Source organism: Triturus cristatus, chromosome 10 (assembly GCF_964204655.1).
Source record: "Triturus cristatus chromosome 10, aTriCri1.1, whole genome shotgun sequence".
NCBI classification, from domain to species: domain Eukaryota; kingdom Metazoa; phylum Chordata; class Amphibia; order Caudata; family Salamandridae; genus Triturus; species Triturus cristatus.
In genome coordinates, this window is record NC_140593.1 from 1,240,450,272 (window position 1) to 1,240,474,516 (window position 24,245).

The 24,245-nt window shown below is 51.9% G+C and overlaps 1 protein-coding gene across 1 annotated transcript in view; it reads right to left on the reverse strand.

Moving 5' to 3' along the window:
* Positions 1 to 1,574, reverse strand: part of PRICKLE3 (prickle planar cell polarity protein 3) — a 217,252-nt gene extending 215,678 nt beyond the window's left edge. Inside the window, exon 1 of the mRNA XM_085629883.1 lies at positions 129 to 1,574. Coding sequence (XP_085486009.1) covers positions 129 to 173 — 45 coding nt within the window. The 5' untranslated portion in view covers positions 174 to 1,574. The remainder of the gene's footprint in view (positions 1 to 128) is intronic.
* Positions 1,575 to 24,245: the final 22,671 nt, after the last annotated feature.

Here is a 24,245-nt window from a genome sequence, read left to right on the forward strand (position 1 = left end):
TGGGTGAGTGCAGCTCACTGAAGCCTCCACTCCCACCGCTAGCCCAGTGACGTCACTCGCGGCCCTGCTCCTACAGCCCCTACTACCCCGTATCAGCCTCTGCCACCCCCGGCCCCAGCCACACTCACCCCTTGTCTGCCCGAGGTGCGTCTCTTGGATCCCCGGGAGAACATCCTCCTCGGGGGGTCTCCCCGCTTGTCTCGCCCCTGGGCCCCGGGGCTCGGCGGCGGTGTCTCGGGAGATCCTCGGAGGCGGGGTCTGTCTCATCCTCCGACCGGGGCTCTCCCAGGGTCAACCATCCTTCAACAAGCTCTCGTTCGAGCTGTCTCTACCCTGAGTGTCTCTCCTTTGGACTGTCTCTCCCCCAGCAGTCTCTCGTTCGAGCGGTCTCTTCCCCTGTCTCCTCCTCAGGCTTTCTCTCGTTCGAGCTGTCTCTCCTTTGGGCTGTCTCTTCCTCAGGCTGTCTCTCGGTCGAGTTGTGTCCCCCAGGGATGTCTCTTCCTCAGGCTAACTCTTCCTTGGACTGTCTCTTCTTCGAGCGGTCTCTCCCCATCTTCCAATGCCTCTGGCTACAGGTGTATAGCGCCTTAAGGCCTCATCTCAGTTTTAGAGGTTGCACATGGGAGTCTCTCTCGCCCCAGGGGTCGCACCTGCCCTCAGTCGAACTCCAAGATATGCTTCGAAATGTCTGTCTCCTCTGGAGCGTGGGCTTCTCTTGCGGTCTCTCTCACCTCAGCAGTCTCTCTCTCTCTTTCTCCCCAGGGGTCTCGTCCGTCCCCTCTCTCTCTCTCGTCGGATGTCCGAACTTTGTTCAGGGGTCTTGAACTTCTGGGCAGAGACCCCTCGTCTCTCTCACGCTCAGGGTGTCCCTCAGAGAGAAGGTGGTCTCTCTCCTAAGTGTTTACCCCCGCGTGTCTCTCCTCCCAGGTCTCTCTCTGGGGGTCTCTCCCCCCTCGAATGTCTCGCGCACTCCTGAGCTCCTCTGACTCCGCTTTTCCGTAAACCTGATACGGGAGCGGGGGAGGGAGGGGGAGGGACCGCTCTGGGGGAGGAGAGACAGAGCCGGGGAGGGAGGAGAGACAGCCGGCTTAGCCCCGGAGGAGGGGCCACAGGAGCAGGGGAGGGGGAGATCAGGGCAAACCCTGGGGAGAGACAGGCTCACTGCTGGGCAGGGGGAGAGACAGACTCACTCCTGGGCAGGGGGAGAGACAGGCTCACTCCTGGGCAGGGGGAGACACATGATCACCCCTGGGCAGGGGGAGAGACAGGCTCACTCCGGGGCAGGGGGAGAGACAGGCTCCCTTGTTGTGGAAGTGAGGCAGGCTCACTCCTGGGCAGGGGGAGAGACAGGCTCACTCCTGAGCAGATGGAGAGACAGTCTCCCTGGTGGAAGAGAGACAGACTCCCTCCTGAGCAGGGGGAGTGACACTCACTGCTGGGCAGGGGAGAGACATTCACTCGTGAGCAGGGGGAGAGACAGACTCATTCCTGGGCAGGGGGAGAGACAGTCTTATTCCTGGGCAGGGGGAGAGACAGACTTCCTGGTGGAAGGGAGACAGACTCCCTCCTGAGCAGGGGGTGAGACAGACTCACTGCTGAGCAGGGGAGGGACAGACTCACTCCTGAGCAAGGGGAGAGACAGACTCACTCCTGGGCGGGGGGGGGGGGGACAGACTCACTTCTGAGCAAGGGGAGAGACAGACTCACTCCTGGGCGGGGGGGGGGGGAGACAGACTCATTCCTGAGCAAGGGGAGAGACAGACTCACTCTTGGGCAGGGGAGAGACAGACTCACTCCTGAGTAGGGGGGGAGACAGACTCATCCCTGGGCAGGGGGGGGGGGAAGAGACAGACTTACTCCTGGGCAGGGGGAGAGACAGACACACTCTTGGGCAGGGGGAGAGACAGACTCACTCCTGGGCGGGGGGGGGGGGGGACAGACTTACTCCTGGGCAGGGGGAGAGACAGACACACTCTTGGGCAGGGGGAGAGACAGACTCACTCCTGAGCAGGGGGAAGAGACAGACTCACTCCTGGGCAGGGGAGACACATGATCACCCCTAGGCAGGGGGAGAGACAGGCTCACTCCGGGGCAGGGGGAGAGACAGGCTCACGCCTGGGCAGGGGGAGAGACAGACTCACTCCTGAGCTGGGGGAGAGACATGATCACCCCTGGGCAGGGGGAGAGACAGGCCCTCTCCAGGGCAGGGGGAGAGACAGACTCACTCCTGGGCAGGGGGTGAGACAGACTCCCTCCTGGGCAGGGGGAGACACATGATCACCCCTGGGCAGGGGGAGAGACAGGCCCACTCCGGGGCAGGGGGAGAGACAGACTCACTCCTGAGCAGAGGGAGAGACAGACTCACACCTGAGCAGAGGGAGAGACAGACTCCCCTCTGGAAGTGAGACAGTCTCACTCCTAGGGGAGAGACAGTCTCGGGCGGGGGAGACAGAGTCCCCAGTGGAAGTGACAGAAAGGTCTCCCTCTTCTCGGGTTATTCATGCGGAGGGCGGGGCCTAGCCCAGGTGGGCAGGGCATGGGGGGGGGGGGGGGAGGCGGTCAGAGGTAGGGAAGCGGATGTTCAAACCACAAACCGGGATAGTTCATAGACACAAAGGTAGGGCTGCCGGGTGGAGGCGACACAGAGATAGACGAAGGACGAACCCCTCCAGTTAGACAGGTGTACAGGGCGGCAGCAGGGGCGGGTGAGCGTCTGGGGTGAACTTTGTTTATCTTCATTCAGTTTCCACTCGCTCAACCCCACACAAGGACCTTTTCTACGCTTTGCCTGTTGGTCCCTGTAGTTCTGTACGTCACATGGATGTAGAAGAGACACACAGCTAGTGCCTGAAGAGACACACAGCCAGTGCCTGAAGAGACACTCAGCTAGTACTGGCAGTAACACAAAGCTAGGGTCTGAAGAGACATCCAGGCAGTGCTTGAAGAGACACTCAGCTAGACACCCCGCTAGTGGATGAGTCACGCAATCTGAAACCAGGAACATGTGTTCGTCCTCTCTTGACCAAACCGTGTGATCTTCGGCAACTAGTTTATTTCATGTGCCATCACCACTTCTGAGAGCGCCTTGACATACATCAGGCACTAGCTGGGTGTCTTTTCAGGCACTAGCTGGGTGTCTCTTCAGGCAGTAGCTGAGTGTCTCTTCAGGCACTAGCTGGGTCTCTCTTCAGGCAGTAGTTGGGTGTCACTTCAGCTAATAGCTGAGTATCTCTTCAGGCACTAGCTGGGTGTTTCTTCAGGCAGTAGCTAGGTGTCTCTTCAGGCAGTAGTTGGGTGTCTCTTCAGCCACTAGCTAGGTGTCTCTTCAGGCAGCAGCTGAGTGTCTATTTACGCAGTAGCTGGGTGTCTCTTCAGGCATTAGCTGGCTTGGCAGTTCGGGCTGGACTGTTCCCATGAGGCACAGGGTCAAGACTGATTTGCATATGGCTGGGTTCAAACTGGAATGGCATGGTGAGCAAAAAAACAATGGATTTAGGCCCAGATCTCTGTACTGGGGTGAATGTATGACATTGTTCTGCATTCTGTCCATCAACTGTTGTTTTTGCATTGGGTGTCTCTTATGGCAGCAGTTAGGTGTCTCTTCAGCCACAAACTGGGTGTCTCTTGAGGCACTAGCTGGGTGACTCTTCAGGCTGTAGTTGAGTGTCTCTTCAGCCACTAGCTGGGTGTCTCTTCAGGCAGTAGCTGAGTGTCTCTTCAGGCACTAGCTGGGTGTCTCTTCAGGCAGTAGTTGGGTGTCTCTTCAGCTAATAGCTGAGTGTCTCTTCAGGCACTAGCTGGGTGTTTCTTCAGGCAGTAGCTGGGTATCTCTTCAGGCAGTATTTGGGTGTCTCTTCAGCCACTAGCTGGGTGTCTCTTCAGGCAGTAGCTGAGTGTCTCTTCAGGCACTAGCTGGGTGTCTCTTCAGGCAGTAGTTGGGTGTCTCTTCAGCTAATAGCTGAGTGTCTCTTCAGGCACTAGCTGGATGTCTATTCAGGCACTAGCTGGGTGTCTCTGCAGGCATTAGCTGGGTGACTCTTCAGGCAGTAACTGTGTGTCTCTTCAAGCAGTAGTTGTGTGTCTCTTCAGCCACTAGCTGGGTGTCTCTTGAGACACTAGCTGGGTGCCTCTTCAGGCTGTAGTTGGGTGTCTCTTCAGCCACTAGCTTGGTGTCTCTTCAGGCAGTAGTCTGGTGTCTCTTCAGCCACTAGCTGGGTGTCTCTTCTGGCAGTAGCTGAGAGTCTCTTCAGATACTAGCTGGGTGTCTCTTCAGCCACAAACTGTGTGTCTCTTTAGGCACTTGCTGGGGGACTCTTTAGGCAGCAGTTAGGTGTCTCTTCAGCCACAAACTGAGTGTCTCTTGAGGCACTAGCTGGGTGACTCTTCAGGCTGTTGTTGGGTGTCTCTTCAGCCCCTAGCTGGGTGTCTCTTCAGGCAGTAGCTGAGTGTCTCTTCAGGCACTAGCTGGGTGTCTCTTCAGGCAGTAGCTGGGTGTCTCTTCAGGCAGTAGTTCGGTGTCTCTTCAGCCACTAGCTGGGTGTCTCTTCAGGCACCAGCTGAGTGTCTCTTTAGGCACTAGCTGGGTGTCTCTTCAGGCAACAACTGGGTGTCTCTTCAGGCAACAACTGGGTGTCTCTTCAGGCAGTAGCCGAGTGTCCCCTCAGGCAGTAGCTAGGTGTCTCTTCAGACACTAGATGGGTGTCTCTTCAGCCATAAACTGGGTGTCTCCTGAGGCACTATCTGGGTGTCTCTTCACACTCAGCGGTTAATGCTCGTGTTTCCTTCTTCCAGGAGCTATAGCCGGGCACTCTTGAGTGAATGTGCATTCTAATTTCAAGTTAAACAGAGTTGGCCCAAGACGCCCTTCTGGACACAAACCGAGTCCAGGGAGGCGGAGCTCTTTATTCTAATGATGAGACCCTCAGCCCTCCCCCCCCTCCCCCCCCTCAGTTACCAAAGACACCGGCTTCAGTAAAGCCAATTCAAGTCATTAGTAAAACAAAGGCCCGAAGAGGCATCAGCAGCACCAGTGGGGGGCAGAGCTCCGCCCCCCCCCCTGGCAGGAGGTCTGCATGTGTCATGACCGGATGTATGACGTTACAACGCACACTTTTACAACGCATGCACTTACAACGCATTTTTTACAACGCATAATCCATTACAACGCATGACATTACAACACATGACACTACAACGCATTTTTAAAAACTACCTTTACAACGCATTTCCATTACAACGCATAATACCTTTACAACGCATACCATTACAACGCATAATATTAAATTGCATTTAAGGTAAGTATTAGATAGTATAGGGGTAAAAGTTACTTTTCTAACTCCAGGGGGTGCAACAGTAGGGTAAGTGTTGGATAGTATAGGGGTAAAAATTACTATTCTAACTCCAGGGGGTGCAACAGTAGGGTAAGTGTTGGATAGTATAGGGGTAAAAATTACTATTCTAACTCCAGGGGGTGCAACAGTAGGGTAAGTGTTGGATAGTATAGGGGTAAAAATTACTATTCTAACTCCAGGGGGTGCAACAGTAGGGTAAGTGTTGGATAGTATAGGGGTAAAAATTACTATTCTAACTCCAGGGGGTGCAACAGTGGGGTAAGTGTTGGATAGTATAGGGGTAAAAATTACTATTCTAACTCCAGGGGGTGCATCAGTAGGGTAAGTGTTGGATAGTATAGGGGTAAAAATTACTATTCTAACTCCAGGGGGTGCAACAGTAGGGTAAGTGTTGGATAGTATAGGGGTAAAAATTACTATTCTAACTCCAGGGGGTGCAACAGTAGGGTAAGTGTTGGATAGTATAGGGGTAAAAATTACTATTCTAACTCCAGGGGGTGCAACAGTAGGGTAAGTGTTGGATAGTGTAGTGTAATACTATGCGTTGTAATGGTATGCGTTGTAATGGTAGTATGCGTTGTAATGGAATGCGTTGTAAAGGTAGTTTTTAAAAATGCGTTATAGTGTCATGCGTTGTAATGTCATGTGTTGTAATGGATTATGCGTTGTAAAAAATGCGTTGTAAAGGTAGTGCGTTGTAAAAGTTGCGTTGTAAAGGTTGTTCCCCGTCATGACCCCCTGGGGCGGGGTCAGAGGCCAGACAGGCATTAGGGCTCATGCTGGGGTGGGAGGGGGGCTGTAGAGGATTGCACACGGAGGTCATAGTGTGGGGGCAGGCAGCAGCCACATGAAGGCTCGGCTCGTTCTGGGCTCTGGAATGAAATACGACCTCGAGCTGAGCTGGAGCCAGGCCTCCGGCTCGAGCCTTCAGTGAGTGTCTCGAGCCCCTGCAGAAGCAGGAAGATGAGACACTCTCTTTAGGCGCTGGACTCTCTCTGGGTACAGAGGATGGCCGCCAAGGCCCACGGGGGGGGGGGAGCGGGGGAGGGGGAGGGGACAGTGGATAATTCTCACTGACACCAAGGAGCCCCCTGTGCTTTACTTCAGAAAGTACTTTAAAGAGCAGGGAAGAAAAAGCCCACGCTTACAACGGAGTCGCAAAAACAGCGCCTGGCGGCGCCTGAGGGTGCCCGGTGGGGTTGTGGCACGCAGGTTTAGTGTCAATATGGGCAACACTTCTCAGTTCTCGTACAGCAAAATACATAAATAAACCACACCACACTTTGTTAGGGGAGAAAATTGCTGCAGGTTTATTTGCATAACAAATATGCCAACATGGTGGGTTATCTTACGGGCGATCCATGGGCAGGCAGCCCCTAGCCACCTGCCCATCTGATGAGCCAAATTACACCGTGGCCGTCGCCAGTCGGTGGCTACCAATTTTGGGAGGGGCCACCCCTCCCATCACACTTACTCACGTCCCCCAAAGGGGGGCGGAGCGTTCCAGGCAGCCCCCAGTTGCTCAGGCCAACAACCGCCCGTAGGACTAACGGGGCGCCGTCGATCTTCCAGGGGACCCGCTAAGACATCCCTGGGTATCCTTGGCTTTGCACCCTTGTTGTGCTGCTGCATGTAGTACCCTCTGTACCCTGCAGACTCTGGATCGCCCTGTAACTCCTCCACAGCTCTGGGGGTGGCCACCATCACAACCAGGGCCCCCCACCAAGGTAGGCATCTTTACCTACATTCTGCTGATTACCGGGCTTCTCCCCGGTCCAGCCAAAACAAGTCCAAGCCCATACAGGACCGGAGGCTAGCATGCCCCTCCTGGACAGGTGCCCCCATCCTTTCTAAACTCCCTGGGGACTAAAGAATGATAAAACCGAAACCCCTCAGTTCATTGATGGATGCAAAACTTACACCAGGGGGAATGCAATTCTGGCAGCAGGACCCTCCTGCCCTGGAAAGTGAAAATACTGCCTCCCAGCTGTCAGACCCAGTGGTGAGAGGGAAGACACCCCCCCCCCCCGCCCGGGCCTGCACAATTACACCACCCCTCCCAGGGTGGCTTACGGCCGGCTGTCCCCTCAAATGCCTTGGGATTCCCACCGCCCCACCTGTTAGCATGTCCTGCTGAGTCTGCAACTTGGAGGGGGACCCAGTATCCTTGGTACCCGCCTCGCCCAGCCCTTCATGTATATGCGCCCAGGATGCCCTAAAACAATTGGTTTGGTGTTGGTTCAATGTTAACATTGCCCGGCTGAAGAGCCGTACCTTTGACAAGCCACTCCTGCCAGGCAGTGCCAATGCGGGTGGAAGTAAGAGTTGACAAGCCCGCCTTCTTGCTCTTTCACCCAGTTATCTGTGTGTAGCACTTGTCGGAGTATGTCCATCGCATTCAGCCAGTCACCACCCTAGGTGACGCCTCGCCCTCCCCAAACTTCTGCTAGTATCCCCGGGAGCAGACAGGAACCCGAGGGGAACCATAAGTATAAATACCCCTCTTTTTTAATGCTGGGAATGCCAAGTGTTCTTTAATACTTTGTAGCCCAATCTTATGGCCCATAGCACACTCGTTGGATGACAACTTCCACAACCTGCATGGCTGCCAGCCAAGGCTATAGGGCAGGAGAATTTGCCCACGTTATTTTTACTCAACTCAATGGTACTTGTTTCATCGACCTCAGAAGGATGAACTGCTAAGAGGACCTACCAGGATCTGAACCTGTGACCAGTGGTCGAACCCTAGCCCCTTTCAGTTCTGTCGCTCCCCCTGCCTGTGAACATGTATCCCAGGGCAGACTTCAGGCACCATAACTCATACTTGGACATGCCTGAGCTAGAAACACATATCTAAAAGGCCTGCCAACCGGGCAACCACCAACATTACAGTCCAAATGTTCACTGACAACTCCCAAGGAAAATTCGCTTAACTGAAGCAACTGGTAACATGCCAAAAATTCAATCAATTTAACTTGAACTATTACTGCAAAAAGTGCTCTGGTAGTTTGTCCGTATTAGTGCTCCATCCCCTCCATATCAGCACTAACAAGGCAACACGCACCTTCTTGGGAATGGCACACTAACGCCCCAGCTGACAGAAAGTGCCTATTTGTGTGTAGCCCCTGACCTTACGTTTATCACTGACGGTATACCAGGTAGGCCTGGGCGGTAAATTTTGTTCCGCTCGCGGAATATGCAATATTTTGACATTTTCGCGTTCTGCGGAGAGCGCGAAAATGTAAAAACTTTCGCAACCTGCCGCGAAACGGAAGTTTTTTCTTGTTCGCCCTTTAAAAATGCATTCTCGCGCGCGCTGTCGCGACTTAACGGGTCCCTGCGTTCGCTGACGAGTTTTCCTATCCGTTCGCGTGCGCCACAAGATGTTGGATTGTTGGTACCCGGTCGCGCTATTCCGCGAGAGTTTGCAATCGCGAACACGTCATTGCGATCGTGAACAGGAAATAAGCATCGCGAGCAAGATGGCCGCGCCCATTAGCGACCGCATGGGCAAGTTGGAGATATATTTTCCCGCGAGCATGCAAAAATACATCGCAAACGGGCAGGAAAAGCAATCTCCGCATCTTCGCAAAAGTTTCGCATGCTCGCGGAGATTTTGCGCAATTTCGCGATAATTTGCGAAAGTCAATCTCGCAAATTCCGCCCATCCTTAATACCAGGATTATGTTGAAACTTAGCTGGCTCTACTGCCGAGTGCGCGTTGCACCATCACAGGTATGTCTTTGCCTCTTCAGTTTCTGGCTGCAAAGTTTGATGACATTGCCAGCCCCAATCCCAGGCGAAATAAAAGGACGCTTTACTGCTACCCCTGTGAGCCGCTGCTGGTGCTAAAGAGGTACAAATAGCACCGGTAAAGTAGCTGCTGTGCTATAGCATTAGAGGGCCATTGCAGCACTTAATAAAGTCCATGGCTCACCCACTCACAGTAGGCAGAGACCAGAGAGGCTGTAAATTTAAAGCCCAAAGAGATGATCGTTAGATAGACCCAACGGAATGATCCTGTGAAAGGAGGTAGGGACCACCACCACCACACCCACCTGTGGATCAGCCCCGGTTTGATTTGTCATGTGCAGTAGCGTAGCCACAATTTGCCGGCATCTGACCTGTGCAGTGTCCTGTTCTGTGCAGTCCCCCTCCTGCTTCCACTGGTCACCTCTGCCTGCTGTGCCTGACCTAGGTACATAGTCCCCTAGCATGGCGGACTGCCAGTGAGACAATGCATCACATACTCCATAAGTATCGCTACCTGCCTTCGCTAGAATCTAGCCTGGCATCCCTTATGCCCAGATAAACCAAGTGATAGTAGCTCAACTCAGTCAAATGACCCGACCACACATAAAACCCACAGAGACAGATGCGGCCCGTTAACCTGCACCGCTAATCTGTGGATACAAGCACGCCAGTCATCAAAGTGTCTCACACCGTTGGAACGTAGCCGCAGCTCCCTGATATTACTGCAAAGAAATATCTGACACCCCCAATTCTTCCTAATTGCTGGCTTTACTGCTAAGTGTGCCCAGTTCCTGCACTGCTGTTCCTTTACAATTCATTTATTTCTATAACTGCAAAATGCAGGGAGATTGTACGCCCCAGTTCCCACGTTGAAACAACTACAATGCAAGCCGGACTTGTCAGGAGACAGTCAACCTCTGTCTATGAAGCGCAGCAACATGGCCCGTCCAATACAGAGTTAGCACGCCCCCTAATTACCCTGAACTTAGATGCCCCGGACTGCTGGTCCTATTACCTGGAAAAGTGGGGTGCTTCCCCCTGCTGGTAATGTGTGTGTGCCCACCGACCCGGCCTCATCTCACATGTGAGGCCCAAGCTGTTGTAGCGGTCCACCCCAAGTTTGCCAACTATACTTTACTCAAGGTGTCAGACTCTTCTCATTAGAGCGGCTGCATCTCCTATAACTGCAAAGTGCCAGGAGATTGTAGGCCCCAGTTCCAATGTGGAAACAAATCTAATGCAGCCGAACTTCTCAGGAGACATTCACCTCTGCCTTAGAAGCGCAGCAACATGGCAAGTCCAAGACAGAGTTAGGACGCCTGCATCATCTAACATGAGGCCCAAGCTGTTTTGCAGTTCACTCCAGGTCTGCCAGCTATACTAGAGGCTGCATCGTGGGTGGGGGAAGGTATTTGTACCCTTGCCTTCCCTCACCACGGCCGTAAGTGACGCAGCTGGATGACCCCTGGTCCTTAGGCTGGGGGGGGGGGCACTGGTATGCTGCTTAGTGTAGCTTCCTGTGGCACTAAGGAGGCCGCCCTGTTAAGAGGGTCCCCTACGTGGACCCCGGGCAGCCTGTCATTCTTTACTAGGATGTAGCTGGCTTGCTCGGTGCCAGGGGTGGCCCTCCAGGCAGATCTCGCCCACTTCCAGGGGTGCCCTCCCGCGACAGATCTCTCTCACCTCAAGGGGTGCCCAACCACAGATCTCTCTCACCCCCTGGAGTACCCCCCCACCCGACTAATCTCTCCCACCTGCAGGGGTGCCCCCAACAGATTTCTCTCACCTCCAGGGGTGCACAACCACAGATCTCTCTCACCCCCCGGAGTACCCCCCCACCCCGACTAATCTCTCCCACCTGCAAGGGTGCCCCAGACAGATCTCTCTCACCTCCAGGGGTGCCCCCGACAGATCTCTCTCACCCCCAGGGGTGACCTCCCGACCCCCGACTAATCTCTCCCACCTGCAGGGGTGCCCCACCCACAGATCTCTCTCACCTCCAGGGGTGCCCCACCTGACCGCCGACTAATCTCTCCCACCTCCAAGAGTGTCCTTCCACGGATCTCTCTCACCTCCAGGGGTCCCCCCGACTGATCTCTCCCATCTCCAGGGGTGCCTCCGACAGATCTCTCCCACCTCCAGGGGTGCACCACGACAGATCTCTCCCATCTCAAAGGGTGCCCCCCTCCTGGCTGATCTCTCCCACCGCCAGGGGTGACCCTCCCCACAGGTCTCTCCCACCTCCAAGGGTGCTGCCCACGGATCTCTCCCACCTCCAGGGGTGCCCCCGATCCTCCGACTGATCTCTTCCGTCTCCAGGGGTGCCCCCCGCTCCCCCGACTGATCTCTCCCACCTCCAGGGGTGCTCCCCCGACAAATCTCCCCTGACTGATCTCTCCCACCTCCAGGGGTGCCCCCGACTCATCTCTCCCACCTCCAGGGGTGCCCCTGACAGATCTCCCCCACATCCAGGGGTGCCCCCGACTGATCGCTCCCACCTCCAGGGGTGCCCCCGACTGATCTCTCCCACCTCCAGGGGTGACCCCGACAGAGCTCTCCCACCTCCAGGGGTGTCCCACCCGACTGATCCCACCTCCAGGGGTGCCCCCGACTAATCTCTCCCACCTCCAGGGGTGCCCCCGGCTGATCTCTCCCACCTCCAGGGGTGCCCCCCGGCCCGACTGATCTCTCCTACCTCCAGGGGTGGCCCGGACTGATCTCTCCCACCCCCAGGGGTGCCCCACTCCCGGCTTTTCCCTCCACCCCCAGGGGCGGCCCTCCCCACAGATCTCTCCTATCTCCAGGGGTGCTTTCGCCCCCCCATCGACTGATCTTTTCCCCCTTCAGGGGTGGACCATCCCTCCCACAGGTCTTGCCACCTCCAGGCATGTCCCTCCCTCCCGTGGATCTCTCCCACCTCCAGGGGTGACCCTCCCCCACAGACCTCTCCCATCTCAAGGGGTGCCCGACAGATCTCTCCCAACTCCAGGAGTGCCCCCGACTGATCTCTCCCACCTCCAGGGGTGGCTCTCCTCTACAGACCTCTCCCACCTAAGGGGTGCCCCCCAAACAGATCTCTCCCACCTCCAGGGTTGACCCTCCCTCCCCACAGACCTCTCCCACCTAAGGGGTGCCCCCCAAACAGATCTCTCCCACCTCCAGGGTTGACCCTCCCTCCCCACAGATCTCTCCCATCTCCAAGGGTGCCCCCCTCCCGGCTGATCTGTCCCACCGCCAGGGGTGACCCTTCCCACAGGTCTCTCCCACCTCCAAGGGTGCCACCCACAGATCTCTCCCACCTCCAGGGGTGCCCCCCGCTTCCCCGACTGATCTCTCCCACCTCCAGGGGTGCCCCCTGACAAATCGCCCCGACTGATCTCTCCCACCTCCAGGGGTGCCCCCCGACAAATCGCCCCGACTGATCTCTCCAACCTCCAGGGGTGCCCTCCAACAAATCGCCCCGACTGATCTCTCCCACCTCCAGGGGTGCCCCCCGACAAATCGCCCCGACTGATCTCTCCTGTAGGAAGGTGGATATCTGACTATGGTTACCCCCAACTTTTTGCCTAGTGTCTAGCTGGTTTTTCGACTTAGTTGGCCTGAGATCCTGCCATTCAGGGTCTCAGGCTGTCTGCTCTCTCTTTAAAATGGACTCCATGTACCCTAGGTACATAACCAATTGGTAAGGATCACCTTATTGGACCCTGTACAGTGTACCCTAGGTACCCAGGGCATAGGTGTACCCTAGGCCTCCCAGGGGCTGCAGCAGGTATTATGCCACCCCTGGTCTGGCCTTCCAATCAGACACAACTGGCTGATCACTCAGCTGGGGCAAGGTCGTGTAATCACCCCTTGCTTAGATATAGTATGCCTATATCTACCCTTATATATAGACACATGTGTACCTATCAGTCACTCCTATGGCAGGCCTTAACAATCCAGGAGGCAGAGTGCTTGGTAACATGTGAGATGGTGCTCTAGCATGAGCTGAGCCTGTCTGCAGCTTTCGGAACCATGTCCTTATAGCTGTTCTATGATATAGCCTACCATATACTCTTAAAGTGCCTTATAATCTTAAACGGTTATGGTAACTATGGTTTGGCTTTATCAAAACATGTCGTGTAAGGTGTCTAACACTTTGGAATAATACCCCCATACCATTTCTGGTGATGAGGATATTATTCCTCCCTTCTAGAGGGAGAGACATGTTAAAATCCTACTTTGCTGTTTAACTCTAACCAAAGCCTCAGCATCACAAAATGGATGCTGCTGCCACAGACACGAGTCTGACCCCCTGCTGCTGGGAGTGATTCTGGCAAGGGAGGCTTGGACAATAGGTTTCCTGCTTGGGGAGGTGCTAGCACCTCCCCAGACAGACTTTAGTGTATTGGGGCAGGGAGGGCTGAAAGGAATGAGACATGCCTGGGGCACACAAGGTGTCCCATGCATAGTCCAGTTCAAACCGGTGCTGGGGCACTCCAGCCCCAGTCCTGGCGCGAAACTGGACAAAGGGAAGGGGGTGTAACCACCCCCCTCCCAGGTCCCACCCATAAGGCGTGACCTAGCAGGTATCCCAGCCCCCCAGATTAGTATAAGAGTGGGAGTTGGGCCTCAAGACTTTAGATTATCCTGAACCTGCAAACTTGAACAGAAACTCTGGACCTTCGACATTCGACGAAAGAAGAAGACTGAAGAATCTCCCTTGTGGCCAAGGAGTGGCTACCCTGTGCAAACAGGCACCATCAAGAGACTACCCTTTGCTTTGCCCACGTTCTACGAGGAACCGACTGCAGAGCCCGACCAGAGCCTTGACTTCCAGACTTCTCCGACCCTGATCCACATCCACAGCAAAGCTGAGATCCGTGGAGGCGACGAGCGACGTGGGACCGGCTACCTGGGAAAAGTGGCTAGTAACTTCAAGCGCAGCTTCTGAGGCACCCTCGAAGTTGTGCACCGGGGATTGAGAAGCCCCAACCCCAAGCACCATCTGCACCGAAGATCAGCCCCCACACTCCACGAGTCCTGCGTGGGGCCCTTCTGCATTTTCCTGCTTTCCGCGTCTGTCCGGTTGCTTGCCCGCTGGCTAGTGGCCTTTGTGACGACGCACCCTGAAATCTTCTGTGCTGGTTTGGCTCCTCCAGACTGGCTCCCGCTTCTCTGCAAAGAAGAAGCACCCCAGACCTTCCTGGTCTGCACCAGAAGCAAGTCCTCCGTTCTTCGTGGGTTCCGCTTGCCAAGGCTTGGTGAGTCCTAGTCCAACTTCGACGCCGCCGACAGCAAGAGCCTTCGTGGGACAGCTCGCCTCCTGGTCCTGGTCGTCCTCGACGCTTCCTGGTCCTCCTGGCTGCAGCGACAAGCTTCACCTTCACCTGCAATCTTCACGACATCGCCTGGTTCCTTCCTGGTTCCACGTGGTCACTGGCTAGTGACCTTGACTCTGTCCCTTCTGCTTGCAGGTCTCCTCTCTTCTTGATCCCAGCCTTGGGATCCACCGGACACTCTTCACTGACTGCCTGTCAGCATCTTTCTTCAGGCATCCATAGGAGTCGACGACGAAACCCGACGCATCTTCACCCCTATGCACCCGCAGCCTGTGGGCTAGGTAACTTGGGTACTCCGGTGCTCATCAGGATAGTGACTATCCTAGTGTCTAGTTTTCAAGTCTCAACTTCCTAGCTACTCCGGAAGTGTCCTAAATCTATCGTTTTCTAAACTGTACTATTGCTAGTGACTTTTACGCATTACACGTGAGTGTTTCCACTCTGCACACGAATCCCGTGGGCCTCCCACTTCCTAACTAACGCTAGTGTAGTGTAGCCCCAGCGATTCCCTAGGCCTAGGCCTATTCTGTTTCCGTGACAGTGGTTCTTATACCACTTACTTAGTACATGGTTTGCGTGGCCCCTAGGGCCTAACTGTATTACTTACCTGTGTGACTTAATGTATGCTTAAATAAGACTGTGTTGTACTTACCTCTAATCTCATAAAGAGTGCTGAGGGTTTGACTAGAATAAATACACTTTATTTTATATATATATCTGTTGTGGTGTCCTTTCATTTGGTATTCAAGGGATTATATATGGTATCACAGCTGGCTTCACATGCCATTCAGAGTTTAGCCTAAGACTGCTCTTGTCCATGCTACCACTAGGATAGCTGGTCTATAAGGTTGACTTTACAACCAATCACCATAAGGGTATTTGGACTGATATAAGGTGTACACTAGAACTAGTGACATCATACATCAGGCCAACTTCTCACATCTCCCACCTCCAGGGGTGCCCCCGACAAATCGCCCCAACTGATCTCTCCCACCCCCAGGGGTGACCCCAACTCATCTCTCCCATCTCCAGGGGTGCCCCCAACAGATCTCTCCCACATCCAGGGGTGCCCCCCGACTGATCGCTCCCACCTCCAGGGGTGTCCCCCTGACCGATCTCTTCCACCTCCAGGGGTGCCCCACCCTGACTGATCCCACCTCCAGGGGTGCCCCCCGACTGATCTCTCCCACCTCCAGGGGTGCCCCACCCTCACTGATCCCACCTCCAGGGGTGCCCCCCTCCCAGCTGATCTCGCCCACCGCCAGGGGTGACCCTCCCAACAGGTCTCTCCCACCTCCAATGGTGTCTTACCACGGATCCCTCCCACCTCCAGGGGTGCCCCGACAGATCTCTCCACCTCCAGGGGTGCCGCCGACTGATCTCTCCTACCTCCAGGGGTGCGCCTGACTGATCTCTCCCACCTCCAGGGGTGCCCCCGACAGATCTCTCCACCTCCAGGGGTGCCGCCGACTGATCTCTCCACCTCCAGGGGTGCGCCTGACTGATCTCTCCCACCTCCAGGGGTGCCCCCGACAGATCTCTCCACCTCCAGGGGTGCGCCTGACTGATCTCTCCCAACTCCAGGGGTGCCCCCGACAGATCTCTCCACCTTCAGGGGTGCCGCCGACTGATCTCTCCTACCTCCAGGGGTGCGCCTGACTGATCTCTCCCACCTCCAGGGGTGCCCCCCTCCCGGCTTTTTCCTCCTACCCCCAGGGGCGGCCCTCCCCACAGATCTCGTCTACCTCCAGGGGTGCTATCAACCCCCATCGACTGATCTCTTCCCCCTCGAGGGGTGGCCCATCCCTCCCACTGGTCTTCCCACCTCCAGGCATGGCCCTCCCTCCCACGGATCTCTACCACCTCCAGGGGTGGCCCTCCCCGACAGACCTCTCCCACCTCAAGGGGTGCTCCTGACAGATCTCTCCCAACTCCAGGGGTGCCCCCCGACTGATCTCTCCCACCTCCAGGGGTGGCCCACACCCACTCACCTCTCCCACCTAAGGGGTGTCCCCCTGACAGATCTCTCCCACCTCCAAGGGTAGCCCTCCCTCCCCACAGATCTCTCCCACCTCCAGGGGTGCCCCCGACAGATCTCTCCCACCTCCAGGGGTGGCCCTCCCTCCCCACAGATCTCTCCTACCTCCAGGGGTGCCCCCGACAGATCTCTCCCAACTCCAGGGGTGCCCCCTGACTGATCTCTCCCACCTCCAGGGGTGGCCCTCCCCCACAGACCTCTCCCACCTAAGGAGTGCCCCGACTGATCTCTCCCATCTCCAGGGTTGGCCCTCCCCCACAGACCTCTCCCACCTAAGGAGTGCCCCCGACAGATCTCTCCCATCTCCAGGGGGGGCACTCCCCCCACAGACCTCTCTCACCTCCATGGTTCCTGGTGGCAGAGCAGAGAGTGAGCAGTGGTCTCGCCGCCCAGCCATGGCCTGTGGGGTCCGGAGAGGGAGGGGCCACAGACCTGCCAGTCACTCAGCAGGGAGTCTGAGGAGGGCCCTCTCCAGCCCCCCAAAGTCAGTGCCACACACCAGCTGGAATCAACAATTCGGTGTTATAAACTATCCTTTTTTTTTACGTTTGAGTTTATTGAAAGTAAGAGGAAAGAGAACAACAATAAATTAATCAAGATAAAACTCAGTGAACGTCAAGATTATATGAAGAGGAAGAAAATGCAATGTTTACAATAAACATACTAAAAATAAAGGAAGGGTATAGGAGGAGAGGAGGGAAACAATAATATATTATAACACTGCAAAAATGTTAAAACGAAATATGAAGTTAAACGCTGTAGGCAAAGCAAACATTCAATGAATAAAACATTGCAATAGAATTAGACAAGCAAAACTAATAAAAAGAGAACATGGTGTAATCACGGCGGTTTCCAGACACCATCTGATGAGATTACAACATTAGCAGTGGGAATATTGAAGAAGCAGACAAGATAAATACGTAATAAGTGGAGCCATAACAGATCTCCTTTAATCGCTAGGGAAATGGGGGGGACATAGTTAGTGTTGAGTCTATGATGGAAACATACAGCATTCCCCTGAGGTTCAAAAGTAACTTTATCTGCCTGCTTCCAGTTTGAGGTTATTAAATGTACAGCAACAGCTAACAACACATCGAACAACTTAAAACTAGATGATAACTGGGCCCAATGAGGAGAGAGTGAGCCTCAGAAAATATCGGACAGTGAAAAGGGAACGTTAACTTTAAAAATCTTGTTAATTTGGAACCAAACAAATTACCAGAATTTGGAAAATATTAGGGCATTGAAATAGCACGTGTTTTAAATCAGCAATAGGGCCGGGACAGGACCAGCAAGTAGACGAGGCATCGGGTGAAAAAGAAACTAATTTCGCAGGGGAACATAAGAGACGCTGGTAAACAAAATAAAGGGTTTGAGAAGTATTAGCAGCTCGTGATGTCTTGTGGATCTTAAGCCATAATACATCCTAAAAGGAGGTTGGCCAACATTGTACTAAATCCCCTTCCCATGCCAATTCAGTCTTTGATTTGTGCCTTTCGGAGGTTGATAACAAACATTTATAAATAGAAGATGCTGAGGGGGAAGTATCAATTAAGGGAAAAATTGTCGAACATGCTGTAGGAAGACTGCGGTCATGTGGAAGAGTACGGAGACACTGATTAAGAGATGGAAGCAGAAGATTATATTGTGTTTTGAAAGTATTAGGAAGAGAAAATGTAGATTGAAGTTCGGTAAAGGATAAAGGAACATGATTAGTTAAAAGTTGGGAGATCCAGATCAGACCTTTGGGTCGCCAAGATTTCCAATAAATGGGACGTTTTTTGATACGCAATGATTTGCTGGGATAACAAAGTAGTAGAGGGAAGAAGGAAGGCAGAAGAGGGGCTAAAAGCTTACAAGTATGAGAAATGACAGAAGGGTGTAGGGAAGAGAAATTACGAGTGAATGCAAGGATTTCTTGAAAGTCGAAAGAGGAAACGAGAAATGTTTGTGTAGCTAACCACATCGGGGGATGTGTGGGAAGATTAGAGGAGATTCAGTGGGAAGTTTGCTTAAGGGAAAAAGCATAGTGATAAGATTTGAATTCAGGACATTTAAGGCCTCCACGGTGTTAGTCTTGTTTTAACGAGGACAGAGCTATGCAAGAGTGTTTGTTGTTCCCAAGAAACTTTACTAAAAGCCAATCAATTTTCTTGACATAATATCCGGGAATATGCACAGGAATCATAGAGAGAGTGTAAAGAATCAAATGAGTGAGCATCATCTTAATCAAATCTAATTGACCCCACCAAGAAAGAAAAAGGGGATGTCATCTAGTAACGGAGTCGTTTAACGTCTTGGTAATATGGTCAAAGTTTAATTTTAAAGTCTCTGAGACGTTCGACGAAAACCATAAACCTAAATATTTTAGCTTAGAGGGCTGCCAAGAAAAACCGGTATGAAGAAAATAGTGTTTATGGCATAAACCATTAAGGGGCAAGACTTCACACTTATCCTGATTAAGGCGGTATCCTGATAATTGAGAAAAAATATCAACACGATGAAGAAAAGGAGGAAGAGAGGTATCAGGATTAGAACAGTATAAAAGGATATCATCCGCATAGACAGACATTTTAACCTGAAGCGGACCAAGGTGAAAGCCATTAATCTGAGTATCTTGCCTAATTTTAGTTAGAAAGGGCTCCAATGCCACTATAAACAATAAAGGTGATGAGGGACAACCCTGTCGTACTCCCCTAGAGAGAGGGAGAAGTATTGCGAGATTCTGCCGTTGATAAAAATAGAAGCCTTGGGGCTGGAATACAATAGGGAAATCAAGGAGATCAATTTAGGAGGAAAGCCTATCCATTTCAGGGCATAAAACATAAAATCCCATCCAATCCTATCAAATGCCTTTTCAGCATCTAAGGCTATAGCAGCAAGAGGGTAGTCTAAAGAAGAGGCCTTGCTAAGAACGTTGAAAAGACTATGGAGTTATCGGAGGATAGACACCCTTTAACAAAGCCCGATTGTTCTGGACCAATAAGTTCAGGTAGGATACGATCAATACGTAATGCCAACATTTTTGCAAAAATCTTATAGTCTGTATTGACTAAAGAGATGGGGCGATAATTTTTGCATAAAGGGGGATCCTTTTTGTCTTTAGGGATTAAGCATATCATGGCTTCTTGAAAGGATCCTTGCGAGGAACCATTTCTAATAAAGGAGTTAAATAAGAGAAGAAGATTTGGACGAAGAAGCTTAGAAAAGTGCTCATAAAATTAAACCGTAAACCCATCGGGTCCAGGGGCTTTACCCCGATGTAATACCGAAACAGCATGGGTAATTTCAGCTAAAGTGATATCAATTTCCAGGGAATCAAAATCAATATCGTGCGAGGGAGGAGGGGTGAGAGAATGAAAATAAGAGGATAAACCTGATTGAGTTGGTTGAGTTTCAGGAGTTTATTAATGTTTATAAAAGGAAACAAATTCATTCAAGATATCCTCATCCATAAAAAGCGGAGTTCCATCAGCGCTTTTCAAAGATTCTATTCTAGTTCTGTCTCATCTTATTTTTAGGTAATTAGCTAATAACTTCCCGATTTTTTTTTTTTTTACCTCCATAATAGCGAGAACTACTTTTCAAAAGATAGGAAGAAGCAGCTTCAGTGGATAGTCTATTAAAAGTAAGCTTGGCCTCGTTAAGACTTTTTAAAGAAGATTCAGTAGCAGAGTGATAATAAGCATGTTCTTGTTGTTTACTTTTTGTGAGTAATTGAGTGGTTTGTTTTTCAAAACCTTTTTTCCTTTGTGAGACAAAATTCCTTATGAAACCCCTCGCAGCTGCTTTAAAAGAATCCCAAATCATTGTAGGAGAGGACTCCGAAGTCGTATTAATAACAAAAAATTCTGAAACAAAAGAACTGAATTGGCTAGAGAAATTAGGATCTGCAAGTAATGAATTATTAAAACGCCATCTACCAGTACATGGGACAAAAGGTAACAGATCAAAATCAACAAAAACCGGGGCATGATCTGATATTAAAATAGAACCTATCTCAGATTGAATAGCATGCTGAGCTAAGGATTTACTTAAAAAGAGATAATCAATACGAGATTGTGGGTGATGTGGGGGTGAATAGTAACTATATTCTTGAAGGTCCGGATGGCATAGCCTCCAGATGTCGACTGAAGATGTACGACGTATGGTGGAGGTAAATTGTGAGTGCATTTTAGTGTTTTCAAATTTAACTGAAGAGTGTCTGTCTTATATAGGGTCGTGAATTTGATTGCAGTCACCACCAAAAACAATATAATCATCGTCAAGCATAAGTAATTTATCAGAAATTGATGTCCAAAATAAATGTTTTATCAACAGAAACAGGACCGTAAAGATTAAAGATAACTAACTGTATTTTATCTATAAGTAATCTAACAATGACTCAGCGGCCCTCAGAGTCTGATTCTTGATGAACAACAGAAACATGACATTTTTATGGCAAAGAATCAAAAATCGTTTGTCTTACCCATGGCCGGGGAAGAAAAAACATTGCCAGCCCAACATCTTTTGAGCTTAGAAGCTTCAGCATCTGACAAATGTGATTCCTGAAGAAGAGCAATTTATCATTTTTTAACTCAGCTAAATTGGTTAACACCCGTTGCTTTTAATGGGATTACCTAACCCTTTAATCTTCCAGGTCGTAACTCTGAATGTGACCGGAAAGAGATAACATAAGCAAGCATTAAGCATACAGTGTCATAATCGATCTCAACATTGAGAACAAGTAAAAAGATAATAATGAGGAGGAGAAAAGAGAAAAAAGAGAGAAATGGAATAATAATACAGAGGAATGGAGCAAATGTAAGAACAGGACAGAGAAAACACCAAGCGTTTTCAAAAAGGAAGCGGGAATATACTGGAGGTATGAAGTAATCACAAAATGGCGGCCATTCAATACAAACAATCCATCAAGTCCCTTAAAATGCCTCCAAGGCATGCAAAAAAGCAGGGAAGTAGGAGAAAAATCACTTGCCCAACATGAGTATCAGGCACAGGAAAAAATGCTGCAAAAAAACGCATAAATTAGGCATATCTGGGCAATCCTGAAGTATATACAGCGTTGAAGTGCATCAAAGCTAAAATGGCGGCCGTTGTGAGGAAGAACGGTCGCAGGTAGGATAATGCCAAAAACGGAGGCAGAAACGACATAATCCAGGCTCAAATTCTGCCCGTTATCGTTAGAAGGCTCCCTCCGGCGGTAGAAAAGCTGCGGTCGGAGTGCAGGCACGGAGCTTTGGGATCACGCCGCCATCTTGGTCGTCACCGAAACCACGCCCCGTTATCAACTATCCTAGTGTAGATTATATTGAAACATGCGAGCCTTACACTGACAAATGACCGTAGGTGCCCGAGTAGGAGGGCAGAGGGGTTTAAGCTCTTTTTAAGTCTTCGTTCCACTCCCTACAATCTCGGGGAGCCCATTCACCACTAGAATTTTCTCTGCTGATTGTGGCATGGCCAGTGATGTAGCATGACACTTGGGGGAGAGGGGCTGCGGAGGAGGGGTGTCAGGGGAATTGGCAGGGGTGGGGGTGAGGCCATGCCTAAAAAATGTAATTCTTTTTTGTAAATTCCAGTTGGTCTTCTACAAGTTGTCCGTATCACCTGTGGTGTCCCCCAAGGGTTGCGTCCCCCGAGGGTTGTGTCCACCGAGGGTTGCGTCCCCCGAGGGTTGCATCCACTAAGGGTTCCACACTGTCCCTTGTCTTCTTCACCCTCTGCATGGAGTTTCTTGATGCTCACCTCACAGGGAACAGCATCAAGGCACCAGTGTGCAGACGATACACAACTCTGCTTGAAAGTCTCCTCTGCTGCTACCGATCACTTCAAACACTGCTCGCACATCTTCCAGGCCTGGGTCTCCAGCGCCTTCCTGAAGCTCAACCCAACCAAGGCAGAGTTCCTGTTTTTACCAACAACAAACAAAAGACAGTACAAACCTGGATCAGCAACATGAACGTTGATAGCTTCGAACCCCCCCCTTTCACTGCATGACTGAATGCCAAGCCACTTAGACTCACTCTGGATGCCAACCTCAACCGCACGAAACACATTGGCAAAAAAAAAAAACAACGGCCTGGCACCAGCTCTCTTTTCTAACAAAGTGAAACTGTTTATTCCAGAAAATAAGTTCAGAACTGATATTCAGGACTTGTACTCCCGCATTTGGATGGTGGAACATCCTGCTTCATGGGCTCTCTTATTCCACACTGGCGCCCGTTAAAGGCATCCTGCACACTGCAGCAGGGTTCGTCCAGGACCTTTAGACTCTGATCATAACACTCCCATCCTGATGGAACTCCATTGGCTCCCCTTGCTGGCCCGCACCATCTTCATAACCGGCTGCGTCATTTACAAAGCCACCATGACCAGCACCCCACTTATCTCGCAAGCAACCTCACCACCTCTGGTGGTTCTCAGCACCCCCACTTATCTCGCAAGCAACCTCACCACCTCTGGTGGTTCCCGGCACCCCCGCTTATCTCGCAGATAAGCTGACCATCTCTGGCAGTTCTCACCACCCCTGCTGCTCTCATAGACATATGCAAAAGAAACAATTGATGGATGCAATGCTGGGCAATGGAAACATTCACCCCCAGTCACAAGGATCTGGGTTTGTCTTGACCCGAAACCGGTCCTGGGATGCTTGTTTTCAGTCCAGGGAGGGCCTGGCTTGGCAGTTCGGGCTGGACTGTTCCCATGAGGCACAGGGTCAAGACTGATTTGCATATGGCTGGGTTCAAACTGGAATGACAGGGTGAGCAAAAAACGATGGATTTAGGCCCAGATCTCTGTACTGGGGTGAATGTATGACATTGTTCTGCATTCTGTCCATCAATTGTTCTTTTTGCGTTTGTCAACCCGAGTGGGACGGGTATACCCAGACGTGGGTCCCGTACTCTCCATGCCACTGGAGTCAAGCTATCCTGGCTGAAGAGGGGTGAAACCCTGAAACTGGTCCCAGGATGCTTGTTTCCAGTCCAGGGAGGACCTGGCTTGGCAGTTCGGGCTGGACTGTTCCCATTGGGCACAGGGTCAAGACTGATTTGCATATGGCTAAGTCCAAACTGGAATGGCATGGTGAGCAAAAAAACGATGGATTTAGGCCCAGATATCTGTACTGGGGTGAATGTATGACAATGTTCTGCATTCTGTCAATAAATTGTTCTTTTTGCATTTATCTCATAGACAGGCCTGCCATCTCTGTTGATTCTCAGCACCCCCTCTCGTCTGCAGACAAGTTCACCATCTCTGGTAGTTCTTGGCACCCCCACTAATCTGGCAGACAATCTAGCGGGCTCTGGTGGTCCTCTGCCTCCCTGCTTATCTGGCAGACAAACTCACCTTCTCTGGTGGTTCTCGGCACCCCAGTTTATCTCACAGACAAGCTCACCTTCTCTGGTGGTTCTCGGCACCCCAGTTTATCTCACAGACAAGCTCATCTTCTCTGGTGGCTCTCGCCACCCCGCTTATCTTGCAGACAAGCTCATCATCTCTGGCAGTTCTCACCACCCCTGCTTATCTCATAGACAGGCCCGCCATCTCTGGTGGTTCTCAGCACCCCCTCTCATCTGCAGACAGGTTCACCATCTCCGGTGGTTCTTGGCACACCCGCTTATCTGGCAGACAAGCTCACGATCTCTGCTGGTCCTCTGCAACCCTGCCTATTTGGCAGACAAGCTCACTGTCTCCGGTGGTTCTCGGCACCCCAGCTTATCTGGCAGACAAGCTGACCATCTGTGGTGGTTCTCGGCACCCCCCTTATCTGGCAGATAAGCA